At 36.4% G+C, this 19,235-nt stretch overlaps 1 protein-coding gene across 1 annotated transcript; it reads right to left on the bottom strand.

Moving 5' to 3' along the window:
• Positions 1-1,964: 1,964 nt before the first annotated feature.
• On the bottom strand, positions 1,965-18,685 carry LOC106054953 (carbohydrate sulfotransferase 5-like). Its single transcript, XM_013211041.2, has 6 exons — positions 18,388-18,685; positions 12,600-12,697; positions 7,692-7,911; positions 6,002-6,101; positions 4,825-4,912; positions 1,965-2,878 (listed from the first exon to the last, which is right to left on the bottom strand). Exons 1-6 carry the CDS (start codon positions 18,447-18,449, stop codon positions 2,214-2,216), a joined length of 1,233 nt encoding a protein of 410 aa, XP_013066495.2. The 5' UTR covers positions 18,450-18,685; the 3' UTR covers positions 1,965-2,213.
• Between the last annotated feature and the right edge of the window lie 550 nt (positions 18,686-19,235).

The following is a 19,235-nucleotide window of genomic DNA, read 5'->3' as shown; positions in this document are numbered from 1 at the left end:
AAAAGTTTGTTTGTAAAATGTTTGTTTGTTACAAGTTTGTTTGTTAAAAGTTTGTTTGTAAAATATTTGTTTGTAAAATGTTTGTTTGTAAAAAGTTTGTTTAAATGTTTGTAAAATGTTTGTTTGTAAAAAGTTTGTTTGTAAAATGTTTGTTTGTAAAAAGTTTGTTTGTTAAATGTTTGTTTGTAAAAAGTTTGTTTCTAAAAAGTTTGTTTGTAAAAAGGTTGTTTGTAAAATGTTTGTTTGTAAAAAGTTTGTTTGTAAAATGTTTGTTTATAAAATGTTTGTTTGTAAAAGTTTGTTTGTAAAATGTTTGTTTGTTACAAGTTTGTTTGTTAAAAGTTTGTTTGTAAAATATTTGTTTGTAAAATGTTTGTTTGTAAAAAGTTTGTTTAAATGTTTGTAAAATGTTTGTTTGTAAAAAGTTTGTTTGTAAAATGTTTGTTTGTTAAAAGTTTGTTTGTGAAAAGTTTGTTAGTAAAATGTTTGTTTGTTAAAAGTTTGTTTGTAAAATGTTTGTAAAATGTTTGTTTGTAAAAAGTTTGTTTGTAAAATAAAATGTTTGTTTGTGAAAAGTTTGTTTGTAAAAAGTTTGTAAAATGTTTGTTTGTAAAAAGTTTGTTTGTAAAATGTTTGTTTATAAAAAGTTTGTTTGTAAAATAAAATGTTTGTAAAAAGTTTGTTTGTTACAAGTTTGTTTGTTAAAAGTTTGTTTGTAAAATATTTGTTTGTAAAATGTTTGTTTGTAAAAAGTTTGTTTGTTAAATGTTTGTAAAATGTTTGTTTGTAAAAAGTTTGTTTGTAAAAAGTTTTTTTGTAAAAAGTTTGTTTGTAGAATGTTTATTTGTAAAATGTTTGTTTGTACAAAGTTTGTTGGTAAAAAGTTTGTTTGTAAAATGTTTGTTTGTAAAATGTTTGTTTGTAAAAAGTTTGTTTGTAGAATGTTTATTTGTAAAAAGTTTGTTTGTAAAAAGTTTGTTTGTGAAATGTTTATTTGTAAAATGTTTGTTTGTAAAAAGTTTGTTGGTAAAAAGTTTGTTTGTTAAATGTTTGTTTGTAAAATGTTTGTTTGTAAAATGTTTGTTTGTAAAATGTTTGTTTGTAAAATGTTTGTTTGTAAAATGTTTGTTTGTAGTATGTTTGTTTGTAAAATGTTTGTTTGTTTAAAGTTTGTTTGTAAAATGTTTGTTTGTAAAATGTCGAACATGTTTCGGATGTTTCTTTACATTATCCACATCCTAGTCCGAACCTCATGCAGGACGAAGGGGGGGATAGAATGTGCGAAGTGCTCCTTTAAGGAAAAAGTTTGGTAAACACTGAACTATATAGAATACAAAAAAACAAAGTTTTACTGCTGCGGAGGTAAACGACTGTATAGAAAATACGAAAAACATGCATATATTTAGATCAATATTTAAATAGACTCAATCAGCCAGGAAAATGGTGTAAATTTTTTTACAATTTTCGGATGTTCCCTCAGAGTTGAAGATAAATCTACGTAGAACGTGAAAGCCCAACACTAAATGGAAGTAAATTAAAAATATTAATCAGTTTTATCTTGTGCTTAGTTTCATGGTTGTCCAACAGGTTCTACACTCTTTTTCAACGTAAGTCCACCACACTTGGTGAACCTAGAGCAGGGGTGGGCAAATTATGGCCCGCGGGCCACATGCGGCCCTCGAAACAAAAAGGTTGCCCACCCCTGATCTAGAGTATTCTAGAGAGAGAGAGAGAGATCAATTTGATACATCGTCTAATCATTGTTTCACTTGACGACAGTAGATTCTCATTGGTCAGTTTTAACGTATCACTTAGGCCTGTCGCTTGTACATTGGAGATGTTTGAAAAACAAGCAAATTAAAAAAAAAACTTATCTAAAAGCTTTTCTGAAAAACTATATATATCAATAATGTTCAAGTTATTTTCCGTATTTGAAATCTAACAAAATAATTCATTACCAAGAATTAGCTGTTTGATTATATTTTTTTTTATTAATTCATGTTTTGTTATGTAAAATAAATACTTGTTTAAAGTTTCAACTTGATCCGAGAATGGGTGTGGGAGAAATAACGTGTAAACACTTTTTACCAGACAGACAGACATGCAGACAGACAGAGTTGATAAGTACTTTGTAAAAAAAAAAAAAAAAGCTCAGTCATCTGTACTGTCTACTTAGACCTTAACTAATTCGTTGTCAACGTAATTTTCAATATTTATTTTCGTATCAGAACTTGAAGAAACCTGGGGTCATAATTCCTGTGTACAGCAGGAAGATGCAAGCTAGACAACTCGCGTTCACTTGTGAAGCTTCTATAGCCCATGAGGTTTATAAGGTCAAGGCAATTATTTTGTATTCGGGCAACTGTTTTAAAAGACGCCCTTTTCCTCCACTTGTAGGCAGTGACCGTGGCGTTACTCCTGACTGGACACACGTTGCAGCCGTCCGGAAATCCCGCGTAGGTCATGTTCCAGATCATGTCCATGAACTCTGGCCCAATGTCAAGGTCAACAAACTGGTACAGCTGTCTTCCTAAGTCAAGAGGCTCCCGGACGATGTCTTCGTATCTCAGAGTCAACACTCTCCCGACAAACTGCTTCCGTTTATGTACGTAGAGCTCCAAGTCTCTCAGGATTTGAACGCAAAGCTCCCAAGAGTTTTGCCCGACGCCGTCTTCCGGGTAGAATCCAAACTCTTTCCTTGAGATCAGCACAGCGCGCGGGTCTCTGATTAGGTGAAGGACTTTGACCAGAGGGTCAGACAACATCAGATTTATCGCCTGATCCATGAAGGCCTCAATAACCTTGACAAGTTTGACCTTAGCTTGATGACAAGCAGATGTCAGCAAAGGGAGACAACTCGGTATCTTGGATATAATTTCTGCAACAACAACAAAAAAAAAAAGGTAAACATCGTAAGTTTCTGAAGTTCCTTCAAAAATAACAAAAACTTATCTTATATATTTATAAATTATCTTATATTATTTTATAAATCGCAGAGGTTCCTTTAAAAAAAGATAAGATAATTTTTATTGATCCAATCAAATGGAAATTCAGTTTGACTACAATTGACAAGCTCAGCGAAACTAGTGTACAAAAAACAATATTAATTAAAAATTCGAACAACATTCACACACGAAACACATACACATTCACAACCAGCGCTTTATGAATTAGACTTCTATGTACTTCTCGATGACGACAGCATAAAGGAGTTTTTCAATCTTTCAGTTTTAGTCCTAATGGAAAGGAGACGACCACTTTGTTCAGATCTTATGTAACAGTGGTTTAATGGGTGCAGGTTGTCTTTAAGTATAGTGAGTGTTTTGGAAAGGCATCTTTCTTGGAAAATCTCTTCAAGAGATGGTAGCTGTATTCGAGTGATATACGATGCTTTTTTTAATTAGTCTATTTAGTCTAAGTCTTTGTGCCAGTGAAGTATTACCATACCAGCAGGTGATGGAAAATTTATTAAGACAATTACGGTAAATACTACGCGTATCTATGTTTTAATCTAATGGGTTTTCCGGTCGGATTCAGGCTCTAGAGAAGAAGTAATTGTATGAAATTGTAATCATATATTAGAATTGTGAAGGTACGTTACTAATTGGGTTGCTGCCTGACGATGTGACAATGTCACGTTGTGACGATGTGACGGTGTGACGGTGTGACGGTGTGACGATGCGGTCTGCGCTTAAAACTGTCACCATGAATGTCACGAGTTTAACCCTGTTGACGTCTTGCAGACGTCCGTCTATAAGTGTACAGTAGACATTGTTTTTAAAGAGACGTCCAAAATGAATAAAGCTAAGTTATTTGATAATTGTGTAAGCCAGTATTTCTCAAACTTTTACCGGTGACGCCATTGTTTTTAAGAAAATAAATCTGTTTTTTGTGAAACAAATATCGTCAATTTAAAGATGCATGACCGTCGGAAGTATTCCAACCATGCTGACACAGGAAAATCGAGAAGAATCACGTCAGCGGGGACGTATGGAAATCTATTCAAAAAAAGTTTTTGAGTTCTTATTGTTTGCAGACCCCTCTCGCGAAAAAAGAATCGCCCCTGACTCACTTTATTATTTTAGTGTTTGGAAACATTGTTAATAGGTCATTTGATAGAACCTCGCGTCCCAGTGTCTGAGAAACATTGGTAAGAGTCTATGAATAAATGTTCATTATACTTTAATGTACAGTGCGACTTCATGCCGCTATCAATGCGATGGGGTCAGGGCTCCTCTGTGAAACATGGGGAGGAGGGGGTCATTAGAGAGAAAGGGTTTGTCGAGCTCAGTCACCACAACTCAGTCTAGTCTCGAATTTAAAAATGTGTTGTCTTCAGAGGGATTCAAACTCGAGCCCAATCAGATAGCCAATTTGATAGTGCCACTCTGCCACAAATCACTGTACTTAAATGTACTTTAATGCACTTTTAATGTACTTTTAGTGCACTTTAAATGTACTTTTAGTGCACTTTTAATGTACTTTTAGTGCATTTTTTATGTACTTTTAATGCACTTTCAATGTACTTTAATGTTTTAATGTACTTTTAATGCATTTTACTGTAATTTAATGCGCTTTAATGTACTTTTAAAGTACATTTATGTGGACGGGTGTGTATCTCCAAAAAAGGGCAGTACAGAAACATGAAAAAGTGTTCGAGATGAATCATAGTCGTTCCAAGACTGAAGGAGGCCAACAATGTACTATAATGTACTTAAATGTAGTTTAATGCACTTTGAAGCAAGTTAATTCAGTTTAATGTATTTACACATGTATTACACTGTTAGGGACGCAGTGCTTAGATCTATACAATGTTTATTTTACCTTCTTTTAGAGTCAAGTCTTGCACATGAGAAATATTTAAACAAATGGCGTAGTCCTCTGTACTGGGACTCCTATACATATGAGTGTGCTAGAGGGGAAAAAATAAAGATAACAATAAGTTTGATGTAGTAGGGTTAAGAAATAAGCTAAGTTTGATTGGAAGATGGCTGCCTGGTAGTGCGGTTTGCGCTCTGGGCTGTTGTTCGGATTTATTGATGGTCCCGGGCTCAAACCCTGCCCGCTCCCATCCCCGTCGTCCTGTGGGAGGTTTGGACTATGAAGTAAACTATCTTCAACTCTGAAGGAACATCCGAAACATGAAAAAACATAACATTTTAAAGATGGCTGCTTGGTCGTGTGGGACAGTCAATCACATCTTCAACAACTGCAGGGTGCCCAGAAGCGTTTTCGAAGATACGATAGAACTGGTTCATGCGGGGGTCTTGTCCTTTACGTAGACAGACAAGCCCTACAGAACACTGGCAAATACCTGGACCACGCTATAATGGATTAATCTCAGCACGGAGCCTGTAGTCTTACGAATGGTCGTGTGGAATGTGCATTGGACTTTCGTCTCGATAGTCAAGGGTTCATACACAGCCCGCCCCCATCTCTCACTGTCACGTGGAAAGCTCGAGCTGTGATGTAATTATATTTAATTCTAAAAGAACATTCAAAACAGGTAAATCAAAGTCAAAATGTGTGTGGATCCCTGTTGCTATAAGCGGTGACATATTAAATTTTGAGTACATTGTATATTATCCTATCCTTTAAAATACAAACGTCACTTCAAAAAAAGATGATTACGTCCTACGTCCCTAGGTCAATCTAGTCACGCATGTAAATAACTTAAGCTCTGCCAAGTTGTTAGTTCTCCTGGTTGACTCAGACACTCCATTATATGCTTTAATAGCACTAGGGAAAAAGAAGTATTTGTACAAATTTTTCCCAGCATAAGGAATCATAGAACAATATAAATGCCGCTATATTATGTAAAGTCTGTCTATTTAATATAAAGGCTTTCAAGTTGTGGCGATATCTACCATTTTGTTCAAATAGGCTTTGACCTACTTTTACAATGTTTGCGACTGTGTCTGATGTCATCTGTTGCTTGTACCTAGATGCAGGTTTTAATTTGAAGGTAAAGCTAAACACTTAATTAGCTTATTGAACGCACCGTTAAAGTGCCAACATCCAGAAGATGAAACCTACACTGGAATATATCGTTAAGAACCTGGACACTGGTGAACCAGAAAGTCGTTTGATCTTCGCTGAGGCTGAAATTTTAAATGATTTCTGGGTTTCAAAACATGACAACAAAAAAACTTTCAGATAGTAACATCAGAACTAGTGATTATACCTTGAAGAGGAAATTATAAGTTGTACTGCTTATGAATTATAGAGACCGCTTCTGGTCGTACTTTTAGCAGTGTGTGTGCGATAAACAAAAAAATGAATCAAAATAACTTAGTAGAAAAGTTTGTTGATTAAATTTAGCTGTTTACTAGAGGTTTATTTTTAATTTCAAATTAAATTTAAACAGAACCAATACATATTGAAGTGCTTCTAGGTCATAAAAGTTCAATATAGTTCTAGAAAAATTTTCAAAAAAAGCTTACACAGGGGAAAGAACTGCACATTTACAACCATATATCCATATCACAATAGTGTACGATTTATTTTTCTTTTCCCATATAAAAAAATTAATTCAATACCAATAATTAATTAATAATTGCTTAATTTTTTTTATTGATTCGTGCTTTGTTGGAGACAACGAATGATCGTATTAAGTTTCAACTTGATACGAGATTGGGAAACGGGAGAAATAACGTGTATAACATTTGTACCAGACAGACAGACAGACGGAGCGATTTTATAAACGCTTTGTAATAATGCTTAAACTAAGAATCTCCATCTGTTTGAAACTTTTATAATTTCTAAGACCTAAAACTAGTACAAATAGAGACTTGACATCATTAGGCACTGAAAATATGACACTATTATCATTTCTAAGACTTTTCATTTTCTGTGTTTATCTGCATGGTAGCGGGGGGGGGGGGGGGGTAGCTGTCTTTCTTCTAGGTGGGTAGACAGGTAAAGTCTTACGATCCCATCTTGACAGAGCCTTATGGTTAAGGCGCCAGATACTCCCCTTTGCCCCATTCTCATGTCAGTGATGACATTTCCACCAATATCTGAGTCTAAGTGAAACACATACCATTGGAAGTAGTTTATAGGTAATGGACTGTTTATGATTAGAGCCGGATTTAATATGTAGCATTGTACAGCCGACCAGAGTCTCTCTATATATATACTATTTTAAAATATAAATAGACCAGTTGAGTTAAATTTACATATAATTTATTTCTTTATTCTTTATTGTTATGTTTTATAATATTATTAAGTGCATTAATATTGAAGCTTGAAGAGGCTTCCAAAAAAAAAAAAAGAAAGAAAAGAAAACTCTGCCCAGGGACTGCAATTACTGAAGTCCGACCACTTCTGGCAATAATAACCTTAGTAAGTTTCCCTCTCAAACCATAAGATCTATGGGGCAGAGGATGTAAAGGTCATCTGTGGCACATAGTTAACGAGGGTGTCATGTAGCCAGCACAACGACCAACTATTAGCCATTAGAGTTGTGTGGACTCAGATTCTCCCTAAAGATTCTGAATTTAGAAACCCCAGTCTTCATCAGGTTTCAAAGCCTGGACCCTCCGGTACGGAAGCCAAGTGTTTACCCCTCAGCCACCTCGCCGTACGGAACCAGATTAAATCTAGATAGTATGACTTTAAGATGTAGCATATATCTTTTGTACAAGTATATTTGTGCACAAGCTAATTAATTAAAAAGTGTAAATATTTACTTCAGTTCACTCCCGTTCAAGTATCTTAGCTTTGTCAGACCACCTAAAGCACGTCTGGGAGTCCAAAGTGGCTCGTACATGTAAAAGACGTCTGGATGAGCCCCAATCATAGCACCGACAAAAGATGAGCCACTGCGCATGTAGGTCAGCAGAATAAGATGGTGATTGGATAGACTCGATTTGAATTGGTTCACTTGACCTTCAATGTTTATTGTCGTTTCTGAAAACATGTAGGTCAGCAAATTAAGATGGAAACAATTTGAATTAGTTCACTGTCGTTTATGGTTTATGGTCATTTCTGGAAAAAGTACAAAATCATTAATCTCTGTGTAGATAAGTTCTTACAGATCATCTTTAGCATTTATCATTTATTCAGAAGCAACATTTGATTTCTACTAAAAAAAATAAAAAATAAAACAACTATAACTAACAAGCTTTTAAAAAAAAAGACAAAAGCTTATCCAAAGGGAATCATGGCAAGCTTTTGTTAAGGGTGTCCACACAATTTCATAAGTGTCAATGAGCTCATTACATTCTTATCTTTACTGTGGCATTTGACGTCTCGAGAGACGATCTTTTCCCTTTGCAACTTCTTGTGTGACTCAAGAGGCCAATCCTTGATGCACAGCCGCGGTCGCAGGTTGGGCATATGTAATCACCAGGCGCCGTTGCATTTTCACCCTTCTTTCTGCTTCTGTTGTGTATGACATCTGCAATCTGTGACCCTTCCTTTATGCTCTCTCTCCGTGTGGATCTGTCCAGTGCCACCTCTTCCCAGCTGCCAGTGTCGATTTGGGAGAGCTTTACTAACAGCAAGATAATCTAATGTATTCAGGTTGGTACTTGGTAGTTTGTTCAAACGCTTCTTAATTAGTTGTTTAGAACAAAGCATTCTGATTGGGTAGGGGACTTAATAATAAAAAAAGAAAAAATATTTAAAAAAAAAAAGCTTTTATCTTATCTTATCTTATATAATACATACGTTACTTCAAAAAAAAAGAAGATGATTACGTGATGTAATTGTACAAATTTGTTTGCATCAGTCAAGTAATTAAATTTGTAATAGATCTAGACCATAGACATAAATAAATATAGACTGGCCGAAGGAAGTAACTTCATGTAACTTGAAAACATGTATATCTATTGTATTCGGATTTCCGAATTATGAAAAATTGCATGATCTTCAGTCTTAGAGATTAAACAAAACTACACTGCCTCCTTATTTACAATATATATATAGGTGTGTGGCTGAAATAGATATGAAGACTTAACTTTTATACTGCTCATAAATGCTGTATAATAAAGTATACAAAATTGCAAGTCACAAATTTTCGTTTCATAAAACTCTTTAATCGGCCAGTCTATATTTATTTATGTCTATGATCTAGACCAAAAGCAATAAATCTGTGCGATTAGGGATATATTTGGAAAGAGGAATAAATAGGTATAAAATATACAATTAAAAAATTGTGGATAGACAGCGCGAGGGGCAGCAACGGGTTTAGAACCCGCGGTATTTGAGGGTAAATCAAAAGTTTTCCAAGTAAACGAAGTAACCCCTCTGCCACGCTTCCCACAGAGTAACCGTCTGGTTTTATGGATTAAATACCCGCAGGGCAAGTAGTAGGCCTATTTTTAACCTACAGAAACTAAAGCAAGCAATCATTTATAGTAACGGGAATTTCGTTTCTTTTTCTTTTACCTGATCAGATTCATGAATATGAATCAACTAGACCTAGGCCTAGCGTGAGTGTTACACCTAGGCTAAATGAAATGTAGAAAAACAAACTCTATTGTAAACTTGTAACATAACATAAGCTGTAACATAACATAAGTTGTAACATAACATAAGTTGTAACATAAGTTTTTCACATTCCTTAAAAACTGAAGATTATGTCCAGGGCCGGCCTTAGATATAGATACAGGACGGTTATAATTAATTTCGCATTTTGTCTTAATTGTTTGTTTTTCTATTTCAGTTTGGGCCACCCTATTCAATTCGCCTCCAAATTCGTTTCGACTAGGGCCTCCAATTATCTAAGGCCGGCCTTGTTCCGTCCCAATCCTACTAGCCATAAACGCTTGTAGGACGATATGAGATAGCAGCGGCCAGGGTTCAGACCTCGTGGAGACAGTACAAAGCGCATACTACATAGTCAAGCAGTTATAAATGAATTAACATACTTTGTCTCTTTCTCTCTCTCTCTCTCTCTCTCTCTCTCGCTCTCTCTCTCTCTCTCTCTCTCTGAACTTTAATTGTAATAAAATACTCAGAAAGACACAAAGATAAAGGCACATTTTTCGTTCGATACGCCAGGACAAATTTGTACAAATTCTCCTTCTTCCCTAGTGCTATTAGAGCATGGAATTGGTTGCCTGAGTCAGCCAGTAAAACCACTGACTTGGAAGAATTTAAGTCATTTATTATTATGCATGACTAGATTGACTTAGGAACACGGGTAGGACGTAATCATCTTTTTTTTAAGTAACGTCTGTATTTTATAAGAGAAAAAGATGTAAAGATGTAAAGATTCGTGAAAATAGTATTCTTAAAGGCTGGGCTCTGCTCACTTTCTAATGGACACGCACATCTTCAATAAAAAGAAAATAAATATATTCACTTAAAAATAATAACTATTTGTCAAAAATTAAATTATAAATATTCACGATTACACTTGAATTTAGTCTGGATAGGGTAGCCACTTAACTTAGAACTATAGACCACTAGCGGATTCAGAACTTTGGAGTGGGGGGGGGATTTTTTTTTCCAAACCCTCACCCTAACGACGAGTAGACCTAAACCCTATACATAAGTGCGCCTACAGTATATATATATATTGTTGTAAACCTGGCGGTGACACAGATGGGCGTAGTGTTGTGTGTTTTTCGACATAGATCACGGAGGTCACGTTTTAGCCTACCCAAATCGCCACAGTCGAAGGCGCCGGTCCAGCGCAGGACTAGCGGTCAACCGTGACCAGTGGCAGTACACGCCAGTTCGGCAAGGACCAGTGTCGTAAATATTACGCACGCAAGTCACGGGCGAAAGTGATCAACTGGAGTGGTCAAGAAGGTTCGAGTAGGCCAGTAGAGACACTATATAAGAGCGAGTGTGTTAGAAAGACTTCACTTCACGTTACCTCGTGATGTGACCAGTACGAGGCGAGAACCAGCACGGTGTGTGAAGTCAGGTGGAGCAAGACTAGGTTTTTGTAAAGACAGTGTTAATGTTGTTGCCAATTGCGATGTATTTGAAATTAAACTGATTGATACTTTGGAGCCCTGAGTTGTGAGGTTCTTTAAGTTCGTTGTGTTGTGTGGTGCAGTTTGAAGAGAGCCTGGATAGTAGGAGAGACGTAACAATATATATATATATATATATATATAAGAAGTGTTTCTCAACCTTCGGCGGAAAAAAACAGTCATGCAGCCATATCGAGGCCTTTCTCTTGACAGCTAGAGGGTCTGGGGGGAGCGCTGTAACCCTAATGTATGGATCTAAGTCACGGGTATTAACCGTCCTATAGAGTATTTCTGACCTCTTTGGAGGCTGCCTGGAGACGAAAGGCCCATAAAAGATCTGAATGGAAGAATGTGTTAAAGCAGAGCGCTCCATTGTCTGCAAGCGCCACTGGGATGAATGGGTGGATTGGACGCTGCCACCAAATATGTCTGCCCTCCATCGTGGGGCGTTAAGATGACAATACACTTGCGCATTCCGGCATGGACAGTGCAGAATTCTGCAGAAGAAATGCTTTTCTTTTTATTTACCTCTACTCTTATCAGGCACATTATCAGTATCTTTATATTTGCTGATCTGAAAGGTGTTGGACATAACAGAGGTGCCTCCCCCCCTTTTCCGAAAAAGCTTTCACTCTTTCTCTCCTAATCGACGATACCATCGTTGATTTGACCTCATTAAATTAATATGTTATTTTAAAAACTTCTCTTTATCTTATATAGAAGGAGCGTGCATTCCCCTTTAATCCTATACCCAATAAAACATTTTCTGATCAAACAAAGTTATTGAAGCTTAATCCTTAATCCTGGCTAGCTCAATCAACCCATTCTATGCTCTAATAGCACTAGGGAAGAAGGAGTATTTGTACAAATTTGTCCTAGCATATGGGATGAGGGATGTGCCTTTACTTTTGTGTCTTTCAGAGTATTTTACTACATTTTATTTTTGTATTTGAAGATTATGGTTCAGTGTTTTATGTATAATTGCTACTTTACTTTTAAGTCTTCTATCCTGAAGGCTTTCTAAATTTAGTGATTTAACTAAAGGTGCTTGAACTTGGCTGGCTTGGCTACCTAGAAGGGGACTCGAGGTTCGACACCCGACTCGGGCAGAGTTGTGTTTACTGAGCGCCTAATGGCAGCACGGAAAACCAACTCCTAGATACCCTCTCCCCCCTGGTCCACAAATGAGATTGGACCAAAAGCGCTCTGAGCATGCTATAAGCATGAAAGTAGCTCTATACAAAAGCTATAATAATAATATCACTGCTCTATTTTGTGTCTGTTCCAGTTTCGTAATGTTTTCTTGAGTTGGGGGGTCCCAAACGGAGGATGCATATTCTATTATTGGCCTAACCAAGTTAAATAAATAACATTTTAGTTTTATGTTCTTATTTGATTTATAGAAATTTCTTTTAATAAACCCTAATGCTTTGTTTGATTTTTTGATAGCTTCATCAATATGGGGATTCCATTTCATTTATTATAACACCTAGGTATTTTGCGTTTTTTTACTGTGTTATTGGTTTACCATGAATAAGATAAGTGGAATCAATTTGTTTTAGTTTTTTTGTAGCTCCTAATAACTTCTTTGCCTTAAATCAGGCCCTGGTTGGTTCCCAAACTTTAGACACACCCACAAAAATGTAATCCTAGTTGGCAGCTTACTTAAGTGTAGTGAGAAGTAATACAAGACTATGGCGGAGACTGCGACAAGCAGCAGCAGAAGAAGCAACACTGTAATTGAAAATCCCCATCGTCTCATCCTGTTAGAAATGGAAACAAACAAAAAACTACATTAGTCTTACTTCAATAGGATAGACAGTGAGAAAAGTAACCAAGACCAGCTATTGCACTGGGAAACACAGCAGAAGAATGAAGGATAGAATGACAGATAGATAGATTACGTTGATTTGATTTGATAGACAGACAGACAGTTTACATTAGATTAGATTAGAAATTCAAAGACAAACAGACAAGATAGATAGATAGATAGATAGATAGATAGATAGATAGATAGATAGATAGATAGATAGATAGATAGATAGATAGATAGATAGATAGATAGATAGATAGATAGATAGATAGATAGATAGATAGATAGATAGATAGATAGATAGATAGATAGATAGATAGATAGATAGATAGATAGATAGATAAGATTAGATTAGACATTTAAAGACAAACAGACAAAATAGACAGACAGACAGACAGATAGATAGATAGATAGATAGATAGATAGATAGATAGATAGATAGATAGATAGATAGATAGATAGATAGATAGATAGATAAAGGGCCGGCTATAATTGCGGCCCTATGTGAAACGGATTGCGCGGGACCCAGTCTGGGTAGGAGTAAAGATAATAAGTGAAAATTAAGATTTTGTATTGGAAAATAAATTCGTCTTTACATTTTTTCATTCTTTACTAAATACAAAATCATGATCTAATTAACTTCACTTTACGAGCCTTGCGTGTAGCGAAGTCATACAGCAGGGGTTCTCAACCTGTGGGTCGCGACCCCTTTGGGGATCGATTGACGATTTGCCAGGGGTCGCCTAAGACCATCAAAAATATGGATTGTTTTGTCTATTCTTCTATTGCTGTGTGTGTGTGAGGGGGGGGGGGTCGAGGCAAAGTGAGGGATTGTAAAAAGGGGTCCCCGAGCTAAAAAGGTTGAGAACCGCTGTCATACAGTATCTGTATATCATCAAACTTCTGATTCCTACATACATCACTCTCAATAGCAAGAATTGCCAAATTGTTCAATCTATTTTCGTGAGCTGTTGACTTGAGTAATTCTTGACTAGTTTGAGGTGCGAGAAGCTTCTTTCACCAGATGCCACAGTTACGGGTAGGCCTATTGTTAAATACATTCTGAGCACAACAAAGTAGTTTCGGAAAGCAGTGTTTAGAGGACGGATAGGCCTAAGCTAAACTTTCTACCGGGGTTTTGGCAGAATATGCATTAAAGATGACATTTCTGTCTATTTTTCACGAGATTTAAATGAGTTTTCACTAGATTTTAATAATTCCAGGAGATTTATAGGATCTTCTGCAAAATCGGGTAGCCGAGGGTGCCCTGTTATAAGTTATAATGGTTTCATTTAATATTAATTAGCGCGGGGACTAAAAAGGTCGGCCCTGGACTAAATCTTCAGTTTTGAAGAAATGTGAAAAATGTATGTTACAACTTAGCCTATGTTACAAGTTTACAACAGTGATTGTTTTTCTATATTTTATTTAGCCTAGGTTTAACACTCAAGCTAGGCCTAGGTCTAGATGGAATGGGTTGCCTGAGCTAGCCAGGAAAACCAGTGACTTGGCAGAATTGAAGTCATAGGTTAATATGCATGACTAAATGCATGACGCGTAGGACGTAATCATCTTCTTTTTTGAAGTAACGTCTGTATTATATAAGATATAAGATGAACAAAGCACATTTAAACAATCATTCTCTCAATCTTCCACCTTTTTGTCTTTTTTTTTTTAAATCTTTTTTATTTTTATTTTTTTCTACTTTTAACACAAATGCGTAATTAAAGTTTCTCTAGTTTATAAGGTGAGACATACGACATATCAAGCAGCCACCTCAGCAAGATCTATTTATGAATCCGGTAAAATCCGCACACATAAATCTATCCAATCAGAAATTCTAAGATCTAAAAATAGATATTCATGAATTTGTTTAGGTAAAAGAAACGGTAATTCCCGTTACTATAAATGAATGTTTGCCTTTGTTTCTATAGGTAAAAAATTGTACTTGTCCTGCAGGTATTTATGGTTAAAAAGAGATTTTTACACTGTGGGAAGCTTGGCAGAGGGGTTACTTCGTTTATTTCAAAACCTTTGATCTGCCTTCAAATACTGCGGGTTCAAAACCCGTTGCTGCCCCTCGCGCTATCTGTCCACAATTTTTTTTATTTTTATATTTTATAAATACTTTATTTAAGTTTATTTTATACAAAAGTCGCCACAGTACCATTGTGAATGTGCGATTATCGGCACGAAGAAGTTTAAAACCCACCTGTTTAAAACTTTTTTTTTATATAAGTTTGTCATGTTAGTTCTCGTGTTTATGTTTGTAATGTTATCACAGCGCCTTGAGCCTACATTTTGTTTGTTAACAGCGGTTTATAAATTAATTCAAAAGAACAGCAGTGCCGATACAGGTTTGGGGTCAGCGGCGTCGCAGGTTCCGCCAGAGTGTAGCACTGGGTGCTGCAAACTGCCTTAGGGTCGCCAGCTCCTGATTTTTCCTCAGGGTTGACTCCCGAAGCCTTTCCCATGATTGGGTATAGCTGCAAGGCTGAAGGAGGCCTTAATAGTAATAAATAATTTATTATTAATTGACCTTTCACCTACAAAAGACTGGCGTAAAAATAAAATCTAGAATACCCTTGACCTTCAACTATCTCTTAGCTTGTTGAATCGTTGGGACACCACACAAGATCCGTTGACCATCTTTCTCCATTACACGCTGTTTTTTGCCTTTGATAGAATCTCTTAGAATGGCAGGCCTCTCCATTCTTTTATGTTCTCTTCCCATCGCTTTTTCTGCCTCTTCTTTTCCTGGTGCTGTTCCCTGAAGGAAGGTCTTTGCGAGCACTGAGGATATGGAGATATAATTTTAGTTTGTGTTTTAAGACACTGGTCATCAGGTCATCGTAAAGCCGAATCGCCATTGTGATCTTATTCATTTGTGATGTCTTTGTAGGTGATACCTAGAATCCATTTATAGTATCTTTATTCCATTGCTAGGATCCTCCTCACTGGGTTGTGAGCTTTCAAGATTTGCAAGCATAAAAGAATGTGGCCATCTTAATTCCATTACTAGGATTCTCCTCTCTAGTTTGGTAGTTAGCGTCCAAGATTTGCAAGCATTATTATCGTTCAAAAAGCGAGGCAAAATGAAGAAACTAACGAATCAAAATACGTTAGTTAAGCCCCTTATCTGTAATAACTCTCAAAATCCAAACATGTGGTTTTCACTCGGTGTGTCTGTCGATTGAAAATTCTCGGTAGCAACCAAAGTACGGCTTTCTCAAGATGCCATCACTGAAGTGTGCCTCGGAATGGTCAAGTTGGTTTTTTTGATTATGTGATTAATGTGATTGCTGATATGCTGTTGAGCGTTTTGTTAAGATCCGCCAAACAAAGATCTTCTCAAAATTGTGACATAAAGCGCTAATGAATTCGTATTTCTCGGTATATCGAGTCTCACACAAAAGAGGTAAATTTAGCCCCAATGCTCTCGCTTGGGACTGATACGAAAGAAATATATAATCTTCTTGATGACACCAACAGCATTACCTACATATGAAATGTCAATTAGGTCAATGATTACAAGGTTAGGTCTGTGAGACAAGGTTTTGTCTGTGAGACAAGGTTAGGTCTGTGAGACAAGGTTAGGTCTGTGAGACAAGGTTATGTCTGTGAGACGCTCAAAGGGCAAGGCTTCTCTTGGATATTTTTCACGAATATTTGCCTGAACACAGTTCTGAATTCTAGCCATCACAGGGCAGTCATAGTAGCCTTGGCCAGGTAGTTTGTCCATGTCTAGACTGTACATGTTTTTCTGACAACGGCGTTAGCCACAGACAGTGTGTCTCTCTAAATAACAGGGGCAAAAACTTATCGTCTTCATCGCAATCAACAAACCGAACGCTCAAAGACACCTGCTCAGTGCCTGAGATATCTGAAGGTTTCATTACCAAAATGCCCAGCAAATGCAATCTTCACTCTTGTTCAAAGAAAATTTAACATCGAATGACAGCTGGCAAGATTGTTTCCTCAAAGGGAAAAAAACTATCATATTATAGGCCTTAACTAAATATAACAATAACTATAGTTATGTGCTAATGAGAAAAAAAAGTCACGGCTTACAATAATAACATGCTACAGAATATTTGAAACACTTTATAGACAGGCGTACTGGTCGGACATGAACTACAAACTGGCCCGTTCTTGTTTATTACAATAGTAATACAATCCTTAAACTGTACTTCAGTTAAGTTGCTACTTAATTTATTTTTTCTGAAAAGAAATGAATCGATCTGAAGGTGTAAAAAATTGGCTAAAATTTGGGTACTCAGAATTCAGGGGAGTGCACCGTGCACGTATAAGGTCGGCCATTAATTCTTGATAAGTTTAGGCTAGTCTTCTTATCTTATCTTATATAATACAGACGTTACTTCAAAAAAAGAAGATGATTACGTCCTAAGCGACATGCATTTAGTCATGCATATTAACCAATGACTTAAATTCTGCCAAGTCACTGGTTTTCCTGGCTAGCTCAGGCAACCCATTCCATGCTCTAATAGCACTAGGCAAGAAGGAGTATTCGTACAAATTTGTGCTATTTGTATACTGCAACTGTACTTCAGTCACCAATGGAAGCACAACTTGTTCAGTAGCTGCTGACATTTTAATTGATCCGATGGTGCAAAAAAAAAAAAAAAAATTGCTAGATTTTGGCTGCTCAGAATCCAGGGCTTATAGTATGAAATAGTAGGGAAAAAAAACGGTTCAACGGTTCCGCCAAAACTTCCCTATGTCCAATTCGGTCGTGTTTGTATATTTTCGGAGTACACACCATTTTTAGACCCAAAATCGTTAATATTTAAGTCACCAGTGGAAGCACAACTTGCTCGGCCGCTGCTTGGATTTTAATTGATCCGATGGTGCAAAAATAAAAAAGGCTTGAATTTGGTTACTCAGAATCCAGAGGGGGTGCAAGTGCACCACCTTGCACCCTCCCCCCTGCGGGCGCCCATGCGCGGGGCCTATGAAAGTACAGGGCTCACTGCGGCAGCATAGGTTGAAGTGGTGAAAGGCGGCCCTGGGTAGATAGATAGATAGATAGATAGACTGACAGACAGACAAATAGATAGATAGATAGATAGATAGATAGATAGATAGATAGATAGATAGATAGATAGATAGATAGATAGATAGATAGATAGATAGATAGATAGATAGATAGATAGATAGATAGACTGACAGACATACAAATAGATAGCTAGATAGCTAGATAGCTAGATAGATATAGATAGATAGATAGATAGATAGATAGATAGATAGATAGATAGATAGATAGATAGATAGATAGATAGATAGATAGATAGATAGATAGATAGATAGATAGATAGATGGATAGACAGACAGACAGACAGACAAATAGATAGATAGATAGATAGATAGATAGATAGATAGATAGATAGATAGATAGATAGATAGATAGATAGATAGATAGATAGATAGATAGATAGACTGACAGACAGACAAATAGATAGATAGATAGATAGATAGATAGATAGATAGATAGATAGATAGATAGATAGATAGATAGATAGATAGATAGATAGATAGAGCGATAGATAGATAGACAGACAGTCAGACAGAGAGACAGACAGACATATACGTATATTAACATTACTAGAAGTATTGACTTACTTTCTTGAGTACCTTTTCAAATAGAAACATTGCCTGAGTGACTCTATAGTACCTGTAGCCATATAAAGTCTTAGAGAAACCAGCCCTCCAGGCCAATCACTTCTGCAACTTAACTACTTCCAATTAGTCTGTGCATGTAGATATAGGTTTAAGTTAGGCTCACATTAAAGACGGAGTAGCTTGGTAGTCAGTATGAACAGCTTACAACATACTAGAAAAGACACTAGTTTAATTTGCAAACAAAAAGTTTGAGCTCGATGAGAGTTAATAATTGCATGCAAAATTGTAGATGTATGTGTGGGTTTGTGTGGGTAAAAGATATTAATGCGTTGGTTACATGTCAACGCATCACTAATGTGATGACTAATTGTTCATTAATAATCTATCCTGCCGGCTCACAGATGCTTTTAAAAACATGCAGACATAAACCATGTCCATCATTATGCTCAGTGTTAGAGCTAAGAAACTGTGAGAGACAGGTCCTGGTCTACGGCAGTACAAGACTGTAGTACTTAAAGGGGGCCTTCTACTTAAACAAAAAAATCTACAAAACATGCATTCTTCTTCCGGGACGCTGCATCAGGCGATCTGATTATTCTGGCTCTATTATTTTATCTTATAGATTACAGACGTTCAAAGGGAGATAATTACGTCATACGCATTTCATGTGTCAATCAGTGAGTTAAAATCTCAAAGTCACATCATTATCTATCTTTTGGCTTTCGTCATAGAAGTGCTGTGACAGCTCGTGTAACCAAATCCATCCACTTTTTCCGCCTGCAGATGTGCTTAGCAGGATATCAAGAGAGAAACCGGACCATTCTTGTACATTGCCCAGTCAGCTTTTC

This window comes from Biomphalaria glabrata, chromosome 11 (genome assembly GCF_947242115.1).
Source record: "Biomphalaria glabrata chromosome 11, xgBioGlab47.1, whole genome shotgun sequence".
NCBI lineage: Eukaryota > Metazoa > Mollusca > Gastropoda > Planorbidae > Biomphalaria > Biomphalaria glabrata.
Note: the sequence above shows the minus strand (reverse complement) of the source record. Positions and strands in the feature narration are given on the sequence as shown.